This window comes from Chrysemys picta, chromosome 5 (genome assembly GCF_011386835.1).
Source record: "Chrysemys picta bellii isolate R12L10 chromosome 5, ASM1138683v2, whole genome shotgun sequence".
Lineage (NCBI taxonomy): Eukaryota > Metazoa > Chordata > Testudines > Emydidae > Chrysemys > Chrysemys picta.
In genome coordinates this window covers 61,426,419-61,450,902 of record NC_088795.1, presented here as the reverse complement: position 1 = coordinate 61,450,902, position 24,484 = coordinate 61,426,419, and the positions used below count along the sequence as shown (strand labels likewise).

The following is a 24,484-nucleotide window of genomic DNA, read 5'->3' as shown; positions in this document are numbered from 1 at the left end:
TCCTCCAACTGGCCAGATTAACCATTATTTGTCACTACACTAGGCATATGCACCCTGCTGGTTGCTACTCTCCAGTGCCAAGTCATCTATTTCCCTGTTACTGCTAGGCAGCGGCTGCTCCATTCACACTCCAGACAGCTTCCTTTCAAGTGAGCATTACAAGCTCAACAACAGACTTCATTGTTGGAATTTCTATTTACACCACTATTTTTTGTTACTGAGACTGTGAAAGGAAACAACAAAAGATGGAGAGTAGATGGACTGCTAACACGCTAGACTAGAAGTCATCAACCCACAGTTCTTTGAAGTTATCTGCATGTAAACATAGAAAATATACAGATATGTGAAATAACTTTGTGGACTTAGTTCAGTTCCCAGTGGACACATGTGTCTATACCACAAAAATCATCACCACAAGCAGCAATAACTGGCAACCTTGCCCTATGCTTACAAAGACTTGCAGTGTATTTATTCGCCCAATTCCTATAGATTCTAATGGGATTTGGCTGGATAAATCCCCATGTAACTCTGAAAATGCAGGGACTTGTGGGCAGTCTCAGCGCAAAGGTGAAAAATTAAACAAACATTAAGATGGAATGTGATCCCTTCAGGCTAAAGGTAAAATACCTTGGCAGGTCATTGTAAGGGAAGCTCACACTATTGCTGCTGTGTTGGACCTATTTCTAGGGTTGAAATTCACCTCTATGCAGAAGGTCAGTGCCAGGCTTATGCACCTACGGATACAGACCCCAATTCAGCAAAGCACTTAAGCATGTTTAATTTTGAGCACGACTTTAAATCCCATTGATTTCAATGGCATTCAAGCATGTGCTTAAGTGCTTTGTTGCATAGGGATGAAGTTAAGCACATATTTAAATGTTTTACTGGACTGGGGCCTTAAATGGGATTTAGATGGTTCACAGACCTTTACATGGGTAAATTAGAGGACTTCAGCTTCTAGATTTTAGCTCAGCCCCTTTCACGAGCTCTATACACTTAGTTTATTTTGTAAATTACTTGTATCTATTATTAACCTTTGACGCGGACATGCCATTCTAATGCCAACCCGTGGGTTTATTCACATGAGTAAAATCACACATGTGTAAATCTGAGCAGGAGTGAGGCCATATATACTAAATTGATAAGCGCTATCTAAAACACTAAGCTAAACAGAGATATACAGCTCAGCCTCAGTGAACCCTGCCCCACTCACAAACTTATCTACTACTCTATACTGCAGCTCCACCAAAGGCACGCACTCCTATCTTCGGTGCTACTCTTCCAGTTGAGCCCATATCCCCGGTGCTACCGCACCTTTCCATTCATTTCCCAGTGCTTCCCTGCTGCGTTCCTCCTTTTGGCTTTCATTCCACCCGATTCCTGCATCACCAGGCTCCCACGACCTCTTATTCTAATGACCACTTCCCATGAGTTATTGCTCCACATTTCAGCCCATCCCCTGCTCCGTCTATCCTATCTTCTTCACTCCATCCATAGTTGATATGGGGCATTCTCAGATTCTCATGATCTCCTACCTGTATGCAGCATTTTCACAAACTTTTGGTCTTATTCAAAATGGCTCCCCATCTCCCAATACCTTCCACAGGGTGAGGCTATATTGCCTCAGATCAGACAGACACTAGTTCCCTACAGGGCTGGTTCTGGCTTTTTGGCCGCCCCAAGCAAAGAAAACCAAACAAACAAACCTGCGGGGCGCGGCTGGAGCGCGGGTGCAGGGGGACCGGCTGGGGGGGGGCGGGGGGAGGGAGTGGGCGGGAGAGAGAGAGAAGGGGGCGGCCAGGGCTACAGCAGGGGCGCTGCCACGCGGCCTCTCCCGCCGCCCCCTACAGAAAAAAAAAAAGCAGCCGTGCCGCCCTAGGATTGGGCGGAATGCCGCCTCAAACAATCTGCCGCCCCAAGCACCAGCTTGCTCAGCTGGTGCCTGGAGCCGGCCCTGGTTCCCCAAGACCTTGCTGGTGGAAGTAAAGTTGCCCATAAAGAAGATGCCTATTTCCCATCATTTTCAGTGGGACATAAGCCACGGGGCTGCCACCAGCTATGGCACTGTACAAAAACAGAACAAAAAGATAATCCCTGCCCCAGTTAATTATTCATTAAGTGCTTTGAGATCCTTGGACAAGAATATGTGCAGATTATTACTGAACATATTTATTACTGTACCAGATGGGATGTCAGTTCAGCCATTCAGCTTGTTACCCAGTCCACACCCTGTCATTTCCCCCCCATTTGTTTAAAAAGTGATAGAAGAGGAAATGGTTAGGGCAAAATATAGTTTTTGCCTTGTACATTTCTACTTTATTTAGTGGTAAATTCTGCAGTCCCCCTGTCTGATATGGGACATTGTGTTGAACGGCCAGTGTGATATTTGTACTGGAGAAGTGCATCCAGTGGTCAATAAAAGTAAAACACCAGTACTTAAAAAAAGTCACCAATACTACTGAAGAAACAGCAAACTGACTGGGGACAAGGCAGAGCACTGCGTAACTGGAAAGCTTGTTTCTCTCACCAACAGAAGTTGGTCTAATAAAACATAATTACGTCAGCTACGTTCTCTCTCATTCAGAACACTAAGTTACTGGAAAAATCCTCCACTCCAAATATTATGCACATATTAATGACGAATGAAAAGCTAACAGTAGCAACACCAACACAAGTTTGTTTTAAAATACAGTGCGTTTGTCTCTTGTATAACTATTTTGCTACCCTAAAAACATAACCACAACAAACAAACACACACACAAACAAACTGGGAGTGGAGGAGAGATGATAACCTTCTCCAATAGGTCATTTTTCAGTTAAAGCATATATTTGCACCCACCAATGTTACAGCACATACCTGTGTGCATGCACTAAACTGGCCTTCCCATGCCAAAGACGACATCTGTAGTCAAACTACATCATGAAAGGGCCTTTACCCAAATGTGCATATGCAGACCGCACTGCAACACACGCCATCAGTTACCCAGCTTGTGCATGCAGGTTGTGCTGCTAGGTTATCTGTTACCCGCCTGCACGCTATGGGGACCTCTCCTGGCCCCGCAAACAGGGGCGACTAAGGCCAAATTTAGGCCCTGATTCAAGCTAAGAGGGGGCTCGACCAAGGGAGGCTCAAGGCCTTCCAGCCATTTCTGAAAACGGGACCCCCAACGCGGCTGCCACTTCCCGTGAGTCAGCCCTGCCCTCCCACAGCTGCCAGAGCCCCTCTCCCGGTGCCACCGGGCTCCTAATCAGCGCTGGCACCCAGCCCCCTGCCTGGCACCCAGCCCACCCGACCGCTCCACCGCGGGGATGCTGCCGCTGGGAGCCGCCGGCGCAGCTGCTCCGCACTAGAGCGCCGGGGAGAGCAGGGCCATGGCCCTGGCCGCGGCGCAGCTCCGGGGGCTCCAGGCCCGGCACGAACAGATAACGGCGGCGCTGCAGCAGCCGCACCCCCTCCACGAAGGCGATGCGGGGTGGGGGCTAGAGGGCTGGACCCCGAGCCCGCCCCCATAGAAGTCCATTGGGACAGCTCAGAGCCAGGTTTTTCAACAGCATCGTTGATTGTGGCGCCGGGAGGACGTTGTATACATGGGGGTGGAGCGGAGGGGAAGGTGTGTTATTGGGAGCAGGATTTGTATCAGCTGGGGGTGGGGGTTGTGTAGCGTGGAGGGGGTGCTGTTTTAGCATGTTCGGGGGGCCAATTGAGGGGGGATCATAACATGGGGAAGTTGTACGAATATGGAGGAAGATATTGGTTCTTAGGGGTTTGTATCAATTCACTGTAATTTCGCTGTTATTAATCCCACTTTATTAAAAATTTCAAAGTTGTGTAAAGAGAAACGGAACTCTGCCAGAGAGATTTGACTCAGTGTCTTTTTGCTGTAGCGATTATTTGTCAGTTTCCCCTGCCTGAATGTAAGCCAGATCTGCAACCCGTTCTTATCTGAGTAGCACTTACTCGCCCAAATCATATTGCAGGCCTTACGCTATAGCTTCTACTTACATCTGGGCCCCAAATCACAACCCTTGTCTAAACAAAAATCAGAAGCAAGAAGCAAAAACTACAGCGCAGGAAGAAACCCCATGAATAATTCCTTATGCTCCAGGGGTATAACAAACTGATGAGTTGAGTGAGGGAGATTTTAACAACTGCAGGTTACGGGTTTGATCCTGAAAGCCTTTACTAACATGTAGAAAGGTTTGCCAAATCAAGCCTGTTCTTTCCACTAGTATCTTCCATCCCAACATCTCAAAATTCTTTACAAAACAGTAATTAATTAATGGGATACTAGATAATGTTTTCACCTCTCTTAGCCAGAAGGCCGAGAAGCGAGAATGTCTCATTTAAGCACATACACCCAGGGGAAAGACTTAAAATGTGCTCAGAACAAATCCCAAATATAGGAATTTTCCTTACCCCTGCTTGAGGGAACACTTAGCTTTTGGGTTTGTGGACTGCCAGCCCATGCAGCAGGACTTTCTGCCTCTCCCCCAAAGAGTATGTACATACATATGTACACACACTGTAAAAAATTGAAGAGGCCCTTAGAACAGTGGTATTAGGTCTCCATACACGACAACTTATATTAATTATAAGTATTATTAATTTGCATCTTGGTAGCATCCAAAGGCCCCAATCAGGAGCAAGGATCGTTTGTGCTGGGTGCTATACAAGTGCATAAGAATACATGGTGCCTGCCCCAAGGGACTTACAGTCTAATTTAAGACAAGATACACAATAAACAGGTGCTGAAAAATGGGAACAAAATTGTATAGTGTAAACTTAGACCAATATGATAATTATCGCAGAAGGTGCAGATAGCCATGTCTTTATTGAAGAGTGTGATAAAGAGAAAAAACAAACCTGTTAGTCACCCAAACAAAAGATGAGTCCAGGAAATAAGAATTGTACACCACAGTATCTACTCATCTACACCCATCTTTCCAGTCTGTATATTTTGCCACAGTGTAATTAGCTGGTCAAAAAACAAATATGGGATTTACCTGTGGTTGTGTTTCATAGTCATGTAAAATTACAGATTGGAAATAGGTTTTCCAGTGCTGTACATTTTTAAAATGGAGGATATTGCTTTACACTTCATTAGGGAGCACTTTTCACCTGACAGACATTCTGAACTTGAGTTTTTTGCTGCGTAAATAACTTCTAGTCTTTGCCATCAGCAGCTTTGACAGATAGGGTAAACAGCAACTTTTGAAAGGTAATCTATATAGTAAGGATTTTACATACAGAGCAGATTTTTTTGTTTTTCTCTCATCATTCTTCATTACTAAGGAAATATGCATGAAAAGAGGTGAATTTGACTGTAATTCCAGTGGCAGAGCTCTTTATACAATGTTATGCTGAGGATGCTTTCTATATTGATATAAAGTCTACAGCCATCTAAAAACAGACAAGTTTTTTTTGTTTTTTTTTTAATCTTGACCTACTGGTTTGGGTTAAAAGTGTCCCAATATTACTCCCAAATTTCTTCCCCTTCCACCTGTTGGTACACACATACATACAGAGAGCATGGTTCAATACCATCAAATGGGTTCCTGTTTTTCAAGTTTAAATTTAATTTATTTTTAGTTCAAGCACTTTTCTTTCTAAATAGATCAGTCCAACAGACAGAAGGTGTAAGTATTTGTGATCTTGAGGAAAATGACCTGGTGACTCCTGATTACATTACAAACCTTTTGGTAGAGTGACAGCAAAACCAAGACTGACTAGTATTACAGGAAATGTTTTAACATGGGCTAAAAGTTATCAATTCTGCAAGATGATTGGATACATTAGTAGCTAGGTAATGACATTCTAGAAGTGAATAAAGAGTGTAGTGCCATTTCCAGCTCTTCAGCATAACTGCGGCCTTTTTAACTTGTTTTCAACTGATTTCTAGAGAGAACTTTGCAAATGTGCAGTTTCAGAATTAAATAGTTTTATAAAGTCACATTAGTGCGTGCACATACACAGAGTAAAATAAAGTTTGTGTTTTGTAACCCTTGCTGATTAGACTCAGACTCAATGTCTGAGCTGTCCAGAGGAGTACTTTTCTAGGGTGACCAGACGTCCCGATAAAATTGGGACTGTCCCAGTATTGAATTCCGTCCCACGTCCTGACTGATGTACGATCGGGATGCCATTTGTCCCAATATTGTAGGGTTGCCGGGCCTCGGGTTGGCACAGGGCTGTCAGGCTCCCTACCCAGCCGGCTCCACACAGCTCCCCGGAAGTGGCAACATAGCCTTCTGGGTCCTAGGCGCAGGGGCAGCCAGGGTGGGGGGGCTCTGCATGCTGCCCCCACCATGAGCGCCGGCTCTACAGCTCCCATTGGCCGGGAACCACGGCTAGTGGGAGCTGTGGAGGCGGCACCTGCAGGCGAGGTAGCACATAGGGCCGCATAGCCACATCTCTGCCTAGGACCCTAGGAGGGAAATATTTCCACTTCCAGGGAGCCGCCTGAGGTAAGCGCCATCCGGAGCCTGCACCCCCTTCCACACACCAAGTCCCTGCCCCAGTCCTGAGCATCCTCCTGCACCTAAATTCCCTCCGGGAGTCAGAGCCCCAAACCCCTCTCTCATGCCCCAACTCACTGCCCCAGCCCTGAGAACCCCCCCTTGCGGTGGGGGCCAGAGCCAGGGCCACGCAACCCTGGCTTGCGTCGGGAGACGGAGCCAGGGCCGTGTGCCCCCGACCTGCAGCTTGCAGCTGGGGCTGGAGCTGGGCTGTGTGTCCCCGTGGCTTGTAGCGGAGGCTGGATCCAGGCAATGTGCTCCCCTTACTGCTTCCTAAGGCTATGCATCTCTCTCCCACATGGTTCAGGTGGGGACTGTGGCTTCCCCTCCCCCACGTGTCCCGATATTTTACTCTTGCGATCTGGTCACCCTAAGTACTTCCCCTCTCACGCCTCCCCTTACTCCAATGTAGCTCCAGCCACAGAGAAGAGAGCAGGAGCTACTTGCTTGATACTCCCTCCTGCAAACAAGTAGTGGTCAGGAGATGGGATGGGGCAGAGAGTGGGAAAAGCTTTGGTTCCATGGCAGTTAGATGCCCAAGGGGATTGAGAGTTGCAATTCCTCCTGTGGGTTGGTGCAGCTATATGCCACCCCTTTATTCAGGGTAGATTAAAAAGTTACAATCTAGCCCTAGATTCTCCCTTGTGCTGGCATTTTGCTTTAAGTCCTACTGTTAGGATTCCTATAGCAAACAGCACCCTAGAAATACCTCTAAATAAATAAAATGAATGTAAAACGTATGCACATGAGTAGTCCCACTGTAGTCAATATATTCTCAGGACAGGGCCGGCTCCAGGCACCAGCTTAACAAGCAGGTGCTTGGGGCGGCCAAGGGAGAGGGGCGGCATGTGCGGCAATTCGGAGGCGGCATGTCCCTCACTCCCTCTAGGGGAACTGCCACTGAACTGCCACCGCTGATCGTGGCTTTTTTTTTCCCCCCCCCCCCAATTGCCGCCGCTGGTCGCACTGCAATCGCGGCTTGTTTTTGTTTTTTGTTTTTTGCTTGGGGCGGCAGAAATGCTGGAGCCAGCCCTGTCTCAGGATTTGGTCCAAATGTATTAACAGGATACAAAATAACTGGTTGAGAAATGGCAAGACTGTTTTGTGAAAATTTTCAAAAAATAATTTTCTGGATTTTTTTTTTGAAATTTTTTTTAAACTTGTGGGTTTTAATGGAAAACCAGAAAAATAGAAATCCATTTTTAGTATTTTCCCTTCCTCTGTCTTTCCCTTCTCTATATCCCCCTTTTTTCACTTGCCACTGAAAAAGGGGAATGCATTTTCAGTTTTGATTTTAAAAAGAAATTGCAGGTTTTTGTTTGTTTCAAATTTTAAAAATCAGAATATTTTGAAGAAAAACAAATTTTCATGTACACATTTCATCTTCAAAACTAACCTACTTTAAGTTTTAAAAAGTTTTGTATTAAATATTTCAACCAGTTCTAATATGCAGTATCTAGACACTTCACTCTCTGGGCTTGATCCATCAGCCCTTACTTATGTGAACGATGCTATAGATCTATGGGACTTCAACAGGACAAATCATACCAGCAGCAACTGCAGAATTAAGCTTTATATTTGTAAGTCACTCTAGAGTATACTTAGCTTTAAACTCAACCTGATAATTTTTTTATGCAATTGCTATATTTTATCCCCAGGGATTTAAGGAGAAAGTTAAAGGACATTATATTTTATGATAAATTCATCATCTTAATGTACCATCCTAGAACAAGCATAACAAAAATTCCAACTGATATAAATTTTGCTTTTGGTCTTTCATTCAGTTTTGGGACCTTGATCTTGCTCAAACTGAAATTAATGGCAGAATTCCCCACCTATTTCTGGGGGAATGAGATGGAGTCCATAGTTTACTTGAGGGAAACTGTGGCATATGTATCTGATTTAAATATGTCTTACCTTTGGTACAGGGGGAAGGGGACTTTGAGAAGGAAACCCTCCTGATTATTGTACATTGTCAAGCTGTAATATTAGTTTTATGTCTGTTTCAGGGAGATGCGTTAAGATTATCAACAGAGGAACAATGGAAGTAAGTGAGTTTGCATATTAGCAGTAGATTTTATACATTGGTTTTCATTATAGCAGTTCTAGAAATTGGCAGAGCTGTTATCCCAAATATTTGTTTTTAGATTTAGAAAGTCTAGTCTTTTTTCCTTAATTTTCTATATTAAGCATAAAGATCACTTACATTTCCTCTAACATTTATTCATGGCAGAAAAGTTAGAAAATACTGCTCAAGAACTTTTTATTCTAACATTAATTCAACTCGACAGCAAAACAAAATAATTAGCATTTCTATTACTAATTAAAGTATAAAGTATTTTTTTAACCAATTAAAAAAAACAAAAACAAAAACAACCCAGTAAGGCTAAGATACAGAGAGTGGGATCATGACCATTTCATCTTTTTCCCTCCATCACAGTAGATTTTAATTTACCCACATATATAAGCTGTATGCATCCCCACTCCAGCTATTTTTAGAAGGCCATCATTCCAGCATGCTCTATGTGAAACAGAATGAGCATCTTCCTTTGTCATTATATCATGTAAATTATCCAGCAGGCGGCACTCTAAGAGCAGTGCACTTTATTTCTGGGAGGAAGATGCTAAGTGCATCACATTCACTGGCCACTTTAAAATATTTATAGCAAGTGTGGTGTCAATAAAATAGCAGAAGTGATTCTTTTATTATATCAGAACATATACATTTCATGTGTGTCAGAAACATATACATAAACATTCTCCCCGTCTGCAATTCAAAGTGTGGTCTGACCATGAGTCATTCAGCTAAATTCTGCAATGCTGTTTGACAAGTACTTCTCATATCTCTTCTATAGCTCTCATATCATCTTTGTTAAAGTGAGATACTGCATTCTATATTGAAGTCTTGAAGGGTGTTTCGATTTTGGGGATTGCCAGAAAAATCTTTCAGGTAGGTTTATATATATTATATTTATATATAGGTTTATATATTTTATTTATGATTAGATAGCCTTTTTACTTTGTGGAAAACAATGTTATAAGGGATATATTTCAAATGTCCATTTGGGGGTATTGTGTAGAATAAACTTAACAGGGACACTTTGATAAATCTGCATTTCTGAGAAGGAAGAAGTGACTAAGATGGGTAGCTATACTGCACTCATCTGTGATGTTGGCACAGGCCAAATAGCCATTGCTTTTTGAACGGAAGAGTCAGTATGAAAAGTAATAGGGGAGAAGTGGTACATCCTGATCCTTTCCCTCCCAACCGCTACTTCTGTTTTAAACTAAGAAAGAGGCAGCTAGCATCTCTTTTTCTGAGAAGCAGAGCCACAACATTAAGATCTGGATCCAAACTTCCTCAACATTCAAAGTATTGTTGGATCCAGGGCTTTGGTCTGACACATTACAGAGAAGTACTAGCAGTGAAGAGTAGATTTCCATTCAATTCAGGTTTAAAATCTGGATCCAGATGAGACTAGCGCAGGGGTTCAAGCTGCAGATCAAAGCAGGGCTAGAGTTCAGGTTCAGTCTTGACAACCCCAAAATTTCACAAAATGTTGGTCCCAAATTTATGGTAGGATCATTTTTTAGTTGTCAAGATTAAAGATTTGGGCTTTAATCATGAGAGTGACTGGTTTGGGATCCAAAACAGAAAATAGGTCTTTTCTTCTTCCCAGGCTCTGGGATTCAGCCCTTAGCATTTGTTATATAGCACTTTCTAGCTTCACAAATTTTTACAAGCATTAACTAGTTAACCCTCACAGTGACCATGTAAGGAAGATAAATAACTGAGCTCATCCTCATTTTACAGTCAGGGAAACAGAGGCAGAGAATTTAAGGCTCCTTCCAGTTTTGTTTCTGACCTGGAACCAAAATGCCAGGGTGAGTTCAGATGTGACAACTGGAATTCTACCCTCTTGCAAACACATCAAAAATTGAAAGAGAATTTGTCTCTGTAGCTTCAGTTGTGACCTCTCTGTGTTTAGAATGGGATCAACAGAAATTAGAGAGGAGAAGGGCCTATTAGAGCATCTAGTCTATCGCCATGCTAGTGCAGGATGGTTTTTCTCTTGTTTTAGTCAGTCTAGTTCTAAACAACCCAAGCACTGGAGCTTCTACCATTTGCCTAGGAAGAATTTAATTAATATTAGTGTCATGAAGTTTTTCCTGGTAATCATGCTAAATTTTCTATTTTTTAATTTTATCCCACTATGCCCCGAGGTACCATTTCTCTCCCTCTCTGATGTGCATAAGGGACAAGTTGATTATTATGACATTTCCTCTTCTCCCCTTGCCTCCATTAGCCATTGCATAGGTAAACTGAACAGCATTTGGCTTGTACTTAAAGTCAGTCCAACCCCCTAATAATTTGTGTTCCTTTTCTCTGAACGCCTTTCAATTTGTCAATATTTTTCTGTTATTGAGGTACCCAGATAGAAACCTGTATTCCAGGCAGGACTGCAGTTATACGGATGGTGTAATTCCCTTCCAGCTCTGTGATTTGATAGTTTCATATACAGTAACTCCTCACTTAAAGTCGTCCCGGTTAACATTGTTTCATTGTTACGTTGCTTATCAATTAGGGAACATGCTCGTTTAAAGTTGTGCAATGCTCCCTTCTAATGTCCACTGCTTGCAGGAAGAGCAGTCCGTTGCAGCTAGCTGGTGGGGGCTTGGAACCAGCTTGGACCGGCAGCCCCCGCATCAGCTCCCCTCTCCCGTAAGTTCCCTGTGCAGCAGCTGCCCAGCAGGCTACCAATTGCAGCTGTCCTTCCCCCCACTGCCATGTGCTGCTCCTGCCCTCTGCTTTGGAGCTGCTCCCCGAGACTCCTGCTTGCTGTGCAGGGGGAGGGGAAGAAGAGGGGGGCTAATGTCAGGGTGTCCCCCCCAAACACCCCGCTTACCCCATCTTCCATAGAGCAGGGGGGAAACATGACAGGGCTCAGGACGGAGGAAGGGAGGGAGCTTGCTGACAGCAGCTGCGGTCTCAGCAAGCTGATCTAATTAACAAGGCAGTGTACTAGGGTTACCATATTTCCTCATTAAAAAAAAGAGGACACTCCACGGGGCCCTAGCCCTGGCCCCGCCCCAACTCCGCCTCTTCCCCAAAGTCCCCGCCCCAACTCCGCCCCCTCCCCTGAGCACCCCGTATTCCCCCTCCTCCCTCCCAGCCGCGAAACAGCTGCCTGAGGGCTACCGGCTTCACGGTTTGCCGGGCAGCCCCCAGACCTCCAGACCCTGCCCCCGGCCGGGTGCTTCCCCAGTGCAACCGGAGCCCAGGCGGGGAAGTGCCTGGCTGGGGGCGCAGGGTCTGGAGGTCTGGGGGCTGCCCAGCAAACTGTGAAGCCGGTAGCATTAAGGCAGCTCGGCTCTTCAGCTACACAGAGCTGAGGTGTCTGGGGTGAGCAGCAGCGGCCGCCGCGGGGGAATCCGCCTGCAGCTCGCAGCCTGCGGGAGCTGCAAGGTAAGCAGGGGACTGGGTCAGGGATGCCGGCAAAGCTATTTTCCCGGACATGTTCGGCTTTTTGGCAATTCCCCCCGGACGGGGATTTGAGGATCAAAAAGCCGGACATGTCCGGGAAAAACCAGACGTATGGTAACCCTACCTAACTGCCCCCCAGGAATCCACCCCCTACCTAAGCCTCCCTGCTCTTTGTCCCCTGACTGCCCCCTCCTGAGGCCTTCCCCCCATCCTAACTGGCCCCCTAGGACCCTACCCGTCCCCTGACTGCCCCAACCCTTATCCACAGCCCCACTCCCAGACAGACACCAGGAACTCCCACGCCCCATCCAACCACTCCCACCCCCTGACAGCTCCCCCCCAGAACTCCCAACCCATCTAAACCCCTCTGCTCCCTGTCCCCTGACTGCCCCCTCCTGGGACCCCTGCTCCTAACTGCCCTCCAGAACCCCACCCCTACCTAAGCCTCCCTGTTCCTTGTCCCCTAACTGCCCCCTCCTGAGACCCACCCACCCTAACTGCCCCCCTAGGACCTTACCCCCTACCTATACCCTGACTGCCCGAAACCTTACACCCCCAACCCCCAGACAGCCCCTCCCCAAACTCCCGACCCATCCAACCCTCCCCCTGCTCCCTGTCTCTTGACTGCCCCCTCCAGAGCCTCCGTGCCCCTTCTCTGCCCCCCTGCCCCCCTTTCTGTGCTGCTCAGAACAGCGTATTGAGCTCCATGCACAGCCCGACACGCTGCTGTGCTCCCCCACGGAGCGCATAGCCCAGTTCCCGCCCTTGCAGAGTGCTGGGAAGCGGCGCGCTGGGCAATGGGAGGAGCTCCAGACTGCCGGAGGCCCATTGCGAATGGCCGGCCGGCTGCGAATGCAGGGAGGGGGAGGGAGGAGGGGAGTGATCTCAGCTGCAGGGGAGAGGAGGGGGAAGTGGAGGAGGGGCTCTCTCTGGCTGCCGGAGCCCCATGCAAGTGGCACCATCCGGCCGGCACCATGTCAGCCGCGCGCACTCTGCATGGGAGGGGGGGAGGAGGGGGGAGTCTGGACATTTACAAATTCCCCCCGGACGCTGAGAAAAGCCGGACATGTCCGGGGGAATCTGGACGAATGGTAACCCTAAGTGTACTTAAAGGGGAAATGCACATCGCTCTCTCTCACACACAGGGTGTGTGTCTTTGTCTGCGATGCTCTCTCCCTCCCTCCATTCCTGCTGCCTTGTAGAGTGTGAGAGTTAACCCTTGAGGGCTCAGCCAATTGCTAGTTCATCATTTAGCAGTAAGGCATTCCCCGGGAAATATCCCATCCTCTGACTCCTCCATCTCAACCAAGCTTCACAATAATCATCATCACTGTGTACCAGTATTAAATTGTTTGTTTAAAACTTATACTGTGTGACTATATTATAGTCTTTTGTCTGGTGAAAAAAAAATTCCCTGGAACCTAACCCCCTCATTTACATTAATTCTTATGGGGAAATTGGATTTGCTTAACATCGTTTCACCTAAAGTCGCATTTTTCAGGAACATAACTACAACGTTAAGTGAGGAGTTACTGTATAGTGACCAAAACTGCAGTGGCATATTGCATTGCAAACTAACACCTAATTTACTAGCTCACTATCTTCTTCAGGTCTGTCTGGGCATTTCCAGCTATCCTCCTCCCAGCTTCTCATTGTCAAAAAAAGTATGGACTAGTGTGTACATTTTAATTGTATGCATTTTCTTTTCAGACTTCAGCATCAGAAGATGCATGCAAAGCATGGCCATGGATCTATGCATATGGAGATGGTTCTTATTCTCATTGCAACCTTGGTAGTGGCACAGATTGTACTGGTTCAATGGAAGCAAAGCACTGCAGCTCATACAATGTAAATAACCAGTCAAAAGATTGCTGTTTTAGAGCCATAGCATCTCAAAACATCAGTTCTTTCTCATGCAAAGATTGTAAGTCAAGACTTCTCTTGAGGACTTAAGTTCAGAATGGCACTGCTGTGAATGGATGGAGAAAATGAGCCATCATTCTTGTTCTCAAGAAGAGTACCTTTTATCATTCCATGAGGAAAAAAGCAACTCTAATTTGATTTCCTCTATATACGAACTGGTGCTGAACTCAGTCCTTGGTGGGTTAAAAAAAAACAGTAGGGAAAAAAATTAGAGCACAGCCCTCGGAAACTCAAACGTCTGATTGGGAATCTGGGAGTTGGCTATGAATTTTCTCAAGGGGGTATGTCACATCTCTTTCTCTTCCCTTTCCACACCTAACCGAAGGGATGATGTAGAGAAGGATCCAAAGAGAGTCTGAAGTCTTGATTGAGCAAGGTGTTTCTGCATGTGACTAACTCTTAAGGAAGGATGGTCCAGTGATTAGGGCACTAGCCTGGGACTCAGGATACCTGGACTCCACCACAGATTGCTGTGTGTCCTGGGGCAATTCGCTTAGGCCCAGATCCTCAATCAGTGGAAGTTAGGAGCCTAAATATCTTTGAGGATCTGGACCTCAGGCTCTCTATGCTTCAGTTCCCCAACTGTGAAAATAGACACAATACCCTACCTCCCGAGTGCATGGGAGTGTAACTGCATTAAAGATTGTGAAGTGCTCACATACTATGGAAATGGGGGCCCTATAAGTACCTGAGACAGAACTTTAAGCATGTGAGCAAGTCCACTGAAGCCAATGAGTCTCTTGTAAGTAGCTCTTTCCCACTGGGAATTTGTCCTTGGAAATGAATGATCCAGGCCAAAGCCCTTGTTAGTTTGTATACTGATATCTTGAATTTTGGTGCCAAGGAGTTAGTGCACATCAGTAACCACTTCCTAAATCTTCCTTGACCTCTTTCCAACAACTTACCCGTCTTGGAGAGATTTTAAATTTAGTATGTTGCAAATCCCCTAGTTTTCCCTCTCTTCTTGTATTGGTTGAGGGAGGATAGAATCACAGTTTTATATGATTTACAGTCATTGTGTTTTGACAGAAAAATATAGAAAGAGGCTGATTCACCACTGCCTTACTTCAACCTCATGCTGGAGTTATTCTGTTGATTTTAGTGGAATTACAATGGCAAAAACTGGAATAGTGAAGTGGTGAATTAGTCCCTAAAAATACACCTTACAAAATAAGGAACTGTAATAAAAACTTTTAATAATGGAAGGGCTGTCAAAATGAAAAGCCTTTAATGGGATTGCAATGGGTGTAAGTCAGTGATGAATTTGGCTCCATGTCAATAAGAACTCCACAACTCTGAGCATACATACCAATATTGTCTGTTGAAATCAGTTTCTCAAGGTAGAGAAACTGCTGTCCCACCACCAGTACAAACACACAGCTGAATACTAAATATATACGGAGTTGTTGAGCTTTTATAATGGCCCCTCTTGGCATGTGCAAATATCTGATAGTGCTAAGAAACATACATTTTGCATTGTCCTTTCATTACTCTCCCTTACAATACTGTAAAGCTATTCATTGGTGCTGGATCACTGTCAGTGTCCAAAAACGCCAGTAGTATACTAGCTCTTGTCCTATGCCTTGTGTTGCTTACTAGGATCTACTTTTTGAAACTTTAGCCTCAACCAGTAGTTAATTACATTTTAAAAACTATCTGGTTGGTAGGTGATGATTTTAGTGGACCTAATACTCATTCATATGATCTATCTTATATCCACTTTATAGAGGACCCACTTCAGCTACAAGCATTAATCAGGTTTTAATAAGGGGGGGGGGTTGGTTTTTTTAAATGTACAACAACAGGGGTGGGCAAACTACGGCCCGCGAGCTGGATCCAGCCCATCAGAGCTTTGGATCCAGCCCACGGGATTGCCAGCCCCATGGCGGAGCGGGATTAAGGCAGGCTTCCTGCCTCCCCTGGCCCCGTGCCACTCCCAGAAGCAGCTGGCACCACATCCCTGTGGCCCCAGGCACTGCCCCCCGCAGCTCCCATTGGCTGGAAATGGGGAACCGTGGCCAATGGGCGCTTCAGGGGAGGTAGAATCATAGAATATGATAGGTACCCACAGGCGAGGGCAGTGCGCGGAGCCCTCTGCCCCCCGCCGTCCCCTGGAGGCCACAGGCACGTGATGCCGGCCACTTCCAGGAGCGGTGCGGGGCCAAGGCAGGCAGGGAGCCTGCCTTAGCCCCGCTGCGTGCCACTGTCACCCCGGAGCTGCTCAGGGTAAGCAGCACTGGGCCGGAACCCACACCCTGAACCTCTCCTGCATCCTGCACCCCAACCCCCTGCCACACCCCGCAACCCCAACCCCCTGCCCTGAGCCCTCCGCACCCCTTCTGAACCCCATCCCCCTGCCTTGAGCTCCCAACCCCCTGCCCTGAGCCCCCTGCCACACCCCTCCTGCACCCCAATCCACTGCCCTGAGCCCCTGCCACACCCCTCCTGCACTCCAATCCCCTGTCCTGAGCCCCCTCCCACACTCCGCACCCCCGCCCTCAGCCCCCTCCTACACCCCAACCCTTTGCCCTGAGCCCCTTCCTGCACACAGCACCCCGCACTCCCTCCCCCATCCCAGCCCTATTTAAGTGATGAATCACCGTCCTGTGGCAATGGCCAGATCTTCAAATCCAGTAATAATGGAAACGCAGTGAAAAGAAGCAGAATGTCTGTCTATATAAACCATCATACCAGAAGTTGAAGCTAATTTTGGACTTGGTTGTGGCAGTTCTGCTTTATGCTCTGCTTAGCTGAGAAAATAATTTAGTTTCGCATCCGTGCGCATCTATTTTTACAAGACTGTTAATGTTACTTGTACTGAGTCTCAAACAGCAGATAGTGCAGAGCATTAATTCCACATTAGATAACTTCAGAGAATTTTTCATTAATATATCTTGTAGTTAAAAAGAATAGATCTACACCCATATGGCAAGTCCGGGCATATATTACCTAATTTTCAAATTGGCCTCCTCAGTGGCACAGTTGCACTTTCACATGGTAAATAAACACCCTGACTTACACAATAAACAAAAAAATCAAGCTAATCCCATTTCAAAACAAGGTCAAAACAAGCCAATCCCTAAGAACCCCAACCCTCTATGTGACTAGATCCCCCTGGCATGCAGTCTGGGACTATGGTGGACCCGCTGTGCACCCCTGGCTCTCTCCCCCCTTGCCCCTGCTTGCTGGGAACCGATAAGAAAAAAAAGCAGCAACAAACTACAACAAGCTACAAGTCAAACAAGCTACAAGTCAAAAACTAGCCAACAAGCAACTCACAAGCCAATTAAGCCAAAAACAAGCCCAAGTTCTGCATTTTTTCCCCCACAGGGTAGGCATGTCTGATCACTGGCCACATAAACATCCTGTTTAGGATATTTCTGTGAATCACAGGGAATCTGTGAACTAACTTGAACACAACATTTTAAAATGCTTGTGCATTAGGCAAGTACAGAAAGAAACAAGAGATATCATTCACACCACTGGTAAACCCTTTTAGTCTCATCACCTTAAAGAATTCACTTCCTCTTTAACGATAACTTTGCAACAATATTGAAATCCATTCAATCACTCTAAATTTATACCAGTGTAATGGATAACAGAATGTGAGCCACTTTATGAGGCACAATAATATCCGGGACAAGGATCAGGACATAAAAGTTTACTGACTAGCTAGATTCTTACACAAAATAATCTGAATGTAGCATCTGAAACCAATCAGCACACACTGATTTATCAACTCAGATCAGAACACTTTCATTTAGAAACAGAGGCTTTGAATGCACTTACATTAATTACTTGATTAACTTGACTAACACACAGGGAACTGCACATTTGGAGTTAAAAACAAAACAAAACCTATATCACAAAACTAAATACAGGCAGGTTTAGGCCTCTGCATCACTACCTGATATAGGTACAGTCAGGTGCGAGTTATGATGGTTATAGGGTGTGCTCATACTGATATCACTGTAATCTCACCAAATCAGTGAGATTTAACTAAATCCTAGTTTAAAAAAAAAACCCAAACCCAACACATTAAAAAGATAAAACCGCTCTCTACTCTTGTTGCTCATGTACTTGCTTGCTACCCAGCTTTTGATCATCCAACTTGTATCTGAATAGTTTACTCATACTTTATGTGTGTGTGTCAGATTCTATGTACAGATGTGAGAGAATTAAATATTTTTGTTTCTGATGCTGCTGACTAAATGCTAACTTCTTAGGGAGTATGAGCGATGGGGAGGGGGTCAGATAAAGAAGCAAGCCATACAACCCTCCCCAGTAGAATAACTGTATAGTTGAGGCTTGGAATTTTAGTCTGCTGACAAAAAGCAGGTGGTTGTAATCGGGGTAAGAGTGGAAACTGCCTTCTTCTGTGTTCCCTTTCCCTAGGAGATTAGGGAACCAGATTATCATCACATGTGGCTTGGTTTGGCATAACCATTTGGCACCATGGTGCCTCTGGTACAAAGGCACTCTTATTCCTAGTAGTATGAAGGCTCTGAGGGAAGGCTGTCCTAAGTCTTCTTATTCCCTCCAAGGTATCTCCAAATGCTTTCTGTCTCCTTTATTCTGAGCTGGATATGTATGTCCTCTGCGGGATGCCTGTTTGATTGACTCATTAATGAGATCTTTGCATGACTGTAGTAGGTAGGAGTCAGACAAAGAGTTGAGGGGGATTGACAACCTACCAGTTGTTTGGTAAACTTGGGGGAAAATAGGCTACAGGAAGCATAAAAATCAAACCTGGAAGGAAAGGGCATCAGTGTGTCTAAAAAGAGAAAAATACCCAAATACTTACTGAATTCAAGGGAGGTAGTTACAGCCTGCAGCTTCTAAAATGTGTTCTGTAAGTTTATTCAGAATTTAGAGGGCCAGCAACTGAAAGAGGAGCATGCTGGGAAAGGTTCCTGTGTCAAAGGAATGAAAGCATTTGTTGTAACAAACCAGCCAAAATTCAGCTGTGGATAATTCTGGCGTGAGGGAAGAAATTGCCAGCCACCAGATGGTCAAATGTAAAATAGCCTGGGTGTGAGCCTGGAGAAAAAAAAATGTGGTTTTCCTGATGCTGGAATAAATCTTAGTAGTCCTCGCTTCAGTACTTCTTGTAGATGTAACTTCTTGTAACTCGGCTAGTTGGCCGAGAGAATTAGCTTCCAAATTATGGAGGTGCAGATTGAAGGAAACTATAAGAGTTTATTATCAGAGGGGTAGCTGTGTTAGTCTGGATCTGTAAAAAGCAACAAAGAGTCCTGTGGCACCTTATAGACTAAAAGACATATTGGAGCATAAGCTTTCGTGGGTGAATACCAACTTCGTCAGACGCATAAGAGTTTATGAAATCCTGATTAGTTTTCTTGACAAATTAAACTTGTTGTCCAAGTTTTTCAAAGTTGAGTAATGATTCTGGATCCCTCCATTTTTTTTCATATGCAAGCTGAAAAATATCTTAAGAGCCTGATATTCAGAAAGTGATCAGTTCAGTGTGCAAGTAGCAGGCCTGTTTCTCCATTCCATTACACTAGTTTTACACTGACTTGACTCCAATGAAGTCAATGTCAAACTGATGTGACAGAATGGAGTGTCAGGTCTGGAGTCTTCAACTGAAAAAAAGAATATAGTAAGAAAGCTTGTCAAATGATTTGACCCTCTGTCTTTTCCCAAGGGAAAATCTGACTAGCAGATACTGAGGTGCTTCTTATCATAGAGTTTGCTTATTTTTGGAAGCTATCCACTGATTAATATTTAATATATATGATCTGTGTTGAGAAAAATGCTTTCTTCTGGCATAATACAAAGTTTTAAAATATGTAGGACAGAAAAGGAATATTTGTCTTCAAATCATTTCAGATGTTTCTGATCATAGATGACTATATAAATATAAGTTGTGTATTCTACTAGTCATAAATCCTCTGTGGCAAGATTGCCATGTAATGAGTACTTTGGAATACAGTTGACAAATGAAGTAATATATTTAACAAATAATTGATTTCTACCAATAAATAATGAGTCTAAACTTGAAAATATTGTCATTTTGGTTTGGTTAATATAGAAATCTCTGCCAATTTCTGGCATACAATTGAATGTAAGCATATTACATTAAAATTTAAATGCCACATAGCTGAGTTATTACTGCTTTCATGCACGTTTTAAATATTTGAATATGTCTGCATCAAAAGAAACTAGATATTTAGAAAGCCCATTGGCTTCTGTTGCCAAATTAACAAGTTCTGATGAGATCATTCTGTCACAATAAATCTAATTATTAATAGTTATTTTCTTTATGTATGCATTTTTCACCACTTGCTTTAAGATGGAAGGAATAGCACAATAATACTTTTTTTTTTTCTGAATTTGTTTGTGGTATAAGTTCTTGTTTACTCATAACAGGAAAAAAAAGATAATTTGAGGCAGAGTACAAATATAATCTTTAAAAAAATCATTGTATGTTTGTGTGAATTGTTGTTCCATCTGTATAATTAGAAAATGGGAATGCTGTCTAGGACGCCAATGCTGACTTCACTTCCAGGTCTTTTTGTGCTCATTTAAAGTACAATAAAGAAAAAAACATTTTACTTTTTGGCAGCTGTCTGATTTGTCAGGAAATTCCTCTTGCTATGATATATGGATGAGGAAAATTTGGAATAATATGATCCAGATGCTAGAGTTGCCATTTACCAGCAATGCAGATGTGTTGTTACATGATGTTGTCCAGATGGTGACCCTCCAGAATTATTAATATATTGCAGATACTAGGCCTTGTATCTTTGACATGATTTCATATTTTTATACTCTTATTTACTTGATATAACTTTCCTACATTTCATATGTGGCAATTACTATTAAAATTAACAGTTCAATTTGTATGGAACACAATGAAGAGTATCTTTAATAGCTTTGAAGAGATGAGTTCTTTTTAGATTTAATGTAATATCTTCACCAAAATTCAATCTCCTTTATAGAATTAGCAAAGAAAATCTCAAAGTACAATTTTAAAATTGGTTAAGACATGAATGTTTATAACTAACCAATTAGATAATGATGATTAGCATTGAACAAATCTGGGAAAGTTGCTGCTCCTATGTAGCTGACGGTCTGATAATTTAAGAGGCTGAACTGTAATTTTAGGTTCCACTTTCAGCAGCCAAAAAATAACATGTGACCATGTTAGAACTTTAGGATCATGTTCTTCCTGGCCCTTACACAGGTGCACAGTGGGAAGGGGAGGCAGCAGGAAGCCTCTTCCAACTGGCATGGCTTAGGTGAGGGCCAGTGAGAATTCCAGTTCCTGCAGTCAAAGAAAGCCAGGAACTGCTCCCCCATCTCTTGTGAGGGTGAACAGTGCCCTACAGGGGGCAGGAAGGGATGGGCAGAATGCAGTGAGAAGGCACAGCCATAACTCATGCCAGCCACTAAAAAGGAGAAGGTGCTGAACTCCACAAAGGAGTACACGTACAGTGTGTATGCTTGCTCCCCCTGCACATTGGAAAGCATTCTGTAGTCCTTTTGAAGCTACTGCAGATCACATGCCAATCCTACACTACATTGCGTGACATGCAGAGGTTGCATTCACCCTGTCTGGTGTTCATAGAATCACCCAGCACATGAAAAAAAACACCTCAATGAGGGGCGTAGCTCCCAGCGCTTGGGCACTATTTACACTGGTGCTTTACAGTGCTGCAACTTGCTGTGCTCAGGGGGGGTGTTTTTTCACACCCCTGAGTGCGAAAGTTGCAGCGCTGTTAATTGCCAGTGCAGACAAACCCTCAAATGACCCACCAGAGGCAACTGGTAGTGCATGGGATGGGAGGAGCAATATTATTTTGATAGTTGAGTAGCAGACTTTCCCACACCTTGTAGTAGCCCTTGATCTCTGCAAGTGCAGGGCTTAGGCCCAGCTGGATCAATGTCTGATCCAGAATTGCTGTGTTCCTATCTTTTACATCTATTTATTTTAAATGACCTAATCTTTTATCAAGACCTTGATAATTAAATACTAATTTTAACAAAATATTGCTTCATATTAAAGCTCTTTTTTAGGGGAAAGTCTGTATTTAAAAACAAAAGGGAAATACAAAAAGTCCCTAATTTTTCTTAGTAACAGAGGAAAGCCTCAGTTCTGCTTCCATTGGAGTCTATGGCAAAACACCGATAGATGTCAGCTGGAATAAGATTGGGCACTACATGATTTCATTTTAGGTTTAAGAGATGAGATTCTTATCCTTCCCTTCCCTCCCCCCAGTAAGGAAATTGTGACCCGTCACCTTGTTATAGATAACATTTGAGGGTGGGGGGTTGTTGTTTTTTAATTTATCCACGTTCTAAATGAGTCTCTTCACAGTTTCTTTTATTCTCAGCAACCTTATTATAAAGTCTACCAATACAGGATTAGGAGCTGCAACTCTTAAACTTTACAAACACACTAAAGTCATTTAGCTTTATCTCTACCACCATCAGGTTTTCCCAGTGCCAAATTCATGGTCAATGAATAGGAGTCCTGGAGAGTGCCAACATCAGAAGGCTGACTATTCAGTGGGTTTAAAATGTTTGCATATTGTAAAGGATCTGGAATAGATATTTGATTACCACAGGCAAATTAAAAAGCAGAGATGAGCAAGTATAAATTATTAAGTTTACCAGCATTAATTGAGAAAAAGATGAAAAAGTTTAATCCATTTTGTTTGTGCTGGTGAGTGAGATTTTTAGAAAGTCATTGTCAGTGTTTTATGGCTGGTTTATTTGGGACTGAATTCAATGCCATGACTTTCAGTAGAGGCTTTTAAGAGTGACTCTAAATCTTATCGGCCAAATTCTTAACTGATGTAACTCTGTTGATTTCAGAGATTTTGGCCCATGAACTTTCGTATCAGTCACTTTTAAATGTAAATTGATTTTTTTTTTTAAATCAGTTGATTTCAGTGGCATGACATCAGCGGAAGATATGGCCTTTTGATTATGGGCCTGATTTCTTTTACCCCAGTTTTATAACAGTGTAGCTATCCACTGAATTGGAATTATTCCTGAGCTACAGTGTTGTAAGTGAGAGAAAAATCATCATAATTAGTTATAATGCAGTAGTGCCCAAATCAATATCAGGGCCACATTGTGGTCAGTGCTGTACAAATGATGCAACATATATTTTGTAGTGGTTTGTCACTATTCTGGTTTGTCAATATACTTTAATTAAAGTAATGATGGAATACAGAACTCTAGGCTCTTAGTAGTTTAAAGTGACTTTCTGTATTTCTCTGACAGCTGGTAACCCTCCTGCAGATGTGGGTTGTTCCTTTGTATTTCACCATCAAACTTCACTGGTGGCAATTTCTGTCCATGTGGGGAATGTTCTAACTTATTACCAGTTACATCATCTTCAGAGATACCCGCAAACCCTTCTCAGGCAGAACACTACGGTATGTATTCTTTAGGTCCTCTTTCTTTTGAAGGACAATTGAAGATGGAGGGTGGGGATTGTTAAGGGGATACTTTGGTTGGACTTGCAGTCATTTGCTGTTCATGTGTCACAAAGTTTAATAAATTTAATAGTTGTAGATTAAGACATTTATTAATCACATTGCTACGTTTGAATAACACCTAGAGAAAATCAAGCTCCTTTTATTTAGGTGCCTAAGTATGCTTTTGGTTGGTGACCTTTATCAAACTTGAAATGTAAATGAGTAAGTATGAAAGTTAAAGTTAACACCATATATGTGTATCTTAATTCCTATATTCAGCTATGGGCCTCTCACCCTACAAACACTACAGTGTGGTGCTTACTACAGTGAGTAGCTCCATTTGAGCACTATCATTGGCCTTGGCTACACTCAAGACTTCCCAGTGCTGCCGTTCTCTGAGGGGAATAGCTTGCAGTGTTGCGAGCGAGCGTGCAGTGCTGCAGGCTCTGATTACACTCGCGCTTTACAGTGCTGTACTTGCTGCGCTCGGGGGGGGGGGCATTTTCACACCCCTGAGCTCAGCAAGTTGCAGCGCTGTACAGCACCAGTGTAGCCAAGGCCATTTACTTCAAAGCGACTACTCACAGCAGTAAATCCTAATGAACACTAGTCGTCTTTTGGTGGAGCAGGCCCAGGGTACCTTCTCGGCAATGTATTTTGTTAAATATGCAGGTGTGGTGATACACCCATTTCTTGTGATAAGAAAGGAGTTTCTATCCAAATGGATTTTAATCCCAGTTTAATTTTGAATATAGACAAAGACAGGACATTTTAAACTTGCATTTCTTAGAAACTGAATTTGTAAAAAGATGTAGCAGTCTAAGATATGATACAGTATGAGATTTTGGAGATCTTCAGTATGTTTCCTTTTCTCTGATCCACAGGTTGGTCTACAAGTGGTTTCTTCTTATCTATAAACTGAGTTATGCATGTTTACCATGTTTGGATTTAATTTATTCTTTCGGTAGGTATCTTCAGGTAATCTTCAGATTGTGTGTCTCTTGTTACTTTCAAAATATGCTTTTATGTAGAATTTTTATAAACTTTGATGGTTGCAATGAAAACATTCACCTGAAATTTAATCTTTTCCCCACGTCAAACAAAT

General features: G+C 43.7%; 1 protein-coding gene across 1 annotated transcript in view; it reads left to right on the top strand.

Annotated features, from left to right (window-relative positions):
* RNF175 (ring finger protein 175) overlaps positions 1–24,484 on the top strand; it is a 37,131-nt gene that overhangs the window by 2,124 nt on the left and 10,523 nt on the right. Inside the window, 6 exon segments of the mRNA XM_024106238.3 lie at positions 8,526–8,563; positions 13,712–13,827; positions 13,830–13,849; positions 23,183–23,337; positions 24,264–24,304; positions 24,307–24,343. Of these exon segments, the coding sequence (XP_023962006.2) occupies positions 8,526–8,563; positions 13,712–13,827; positions 13,830–13,849; positions 23,183–23,337; positions 24,264–24,304; positions 24,307–24,343 (407 nt within the window).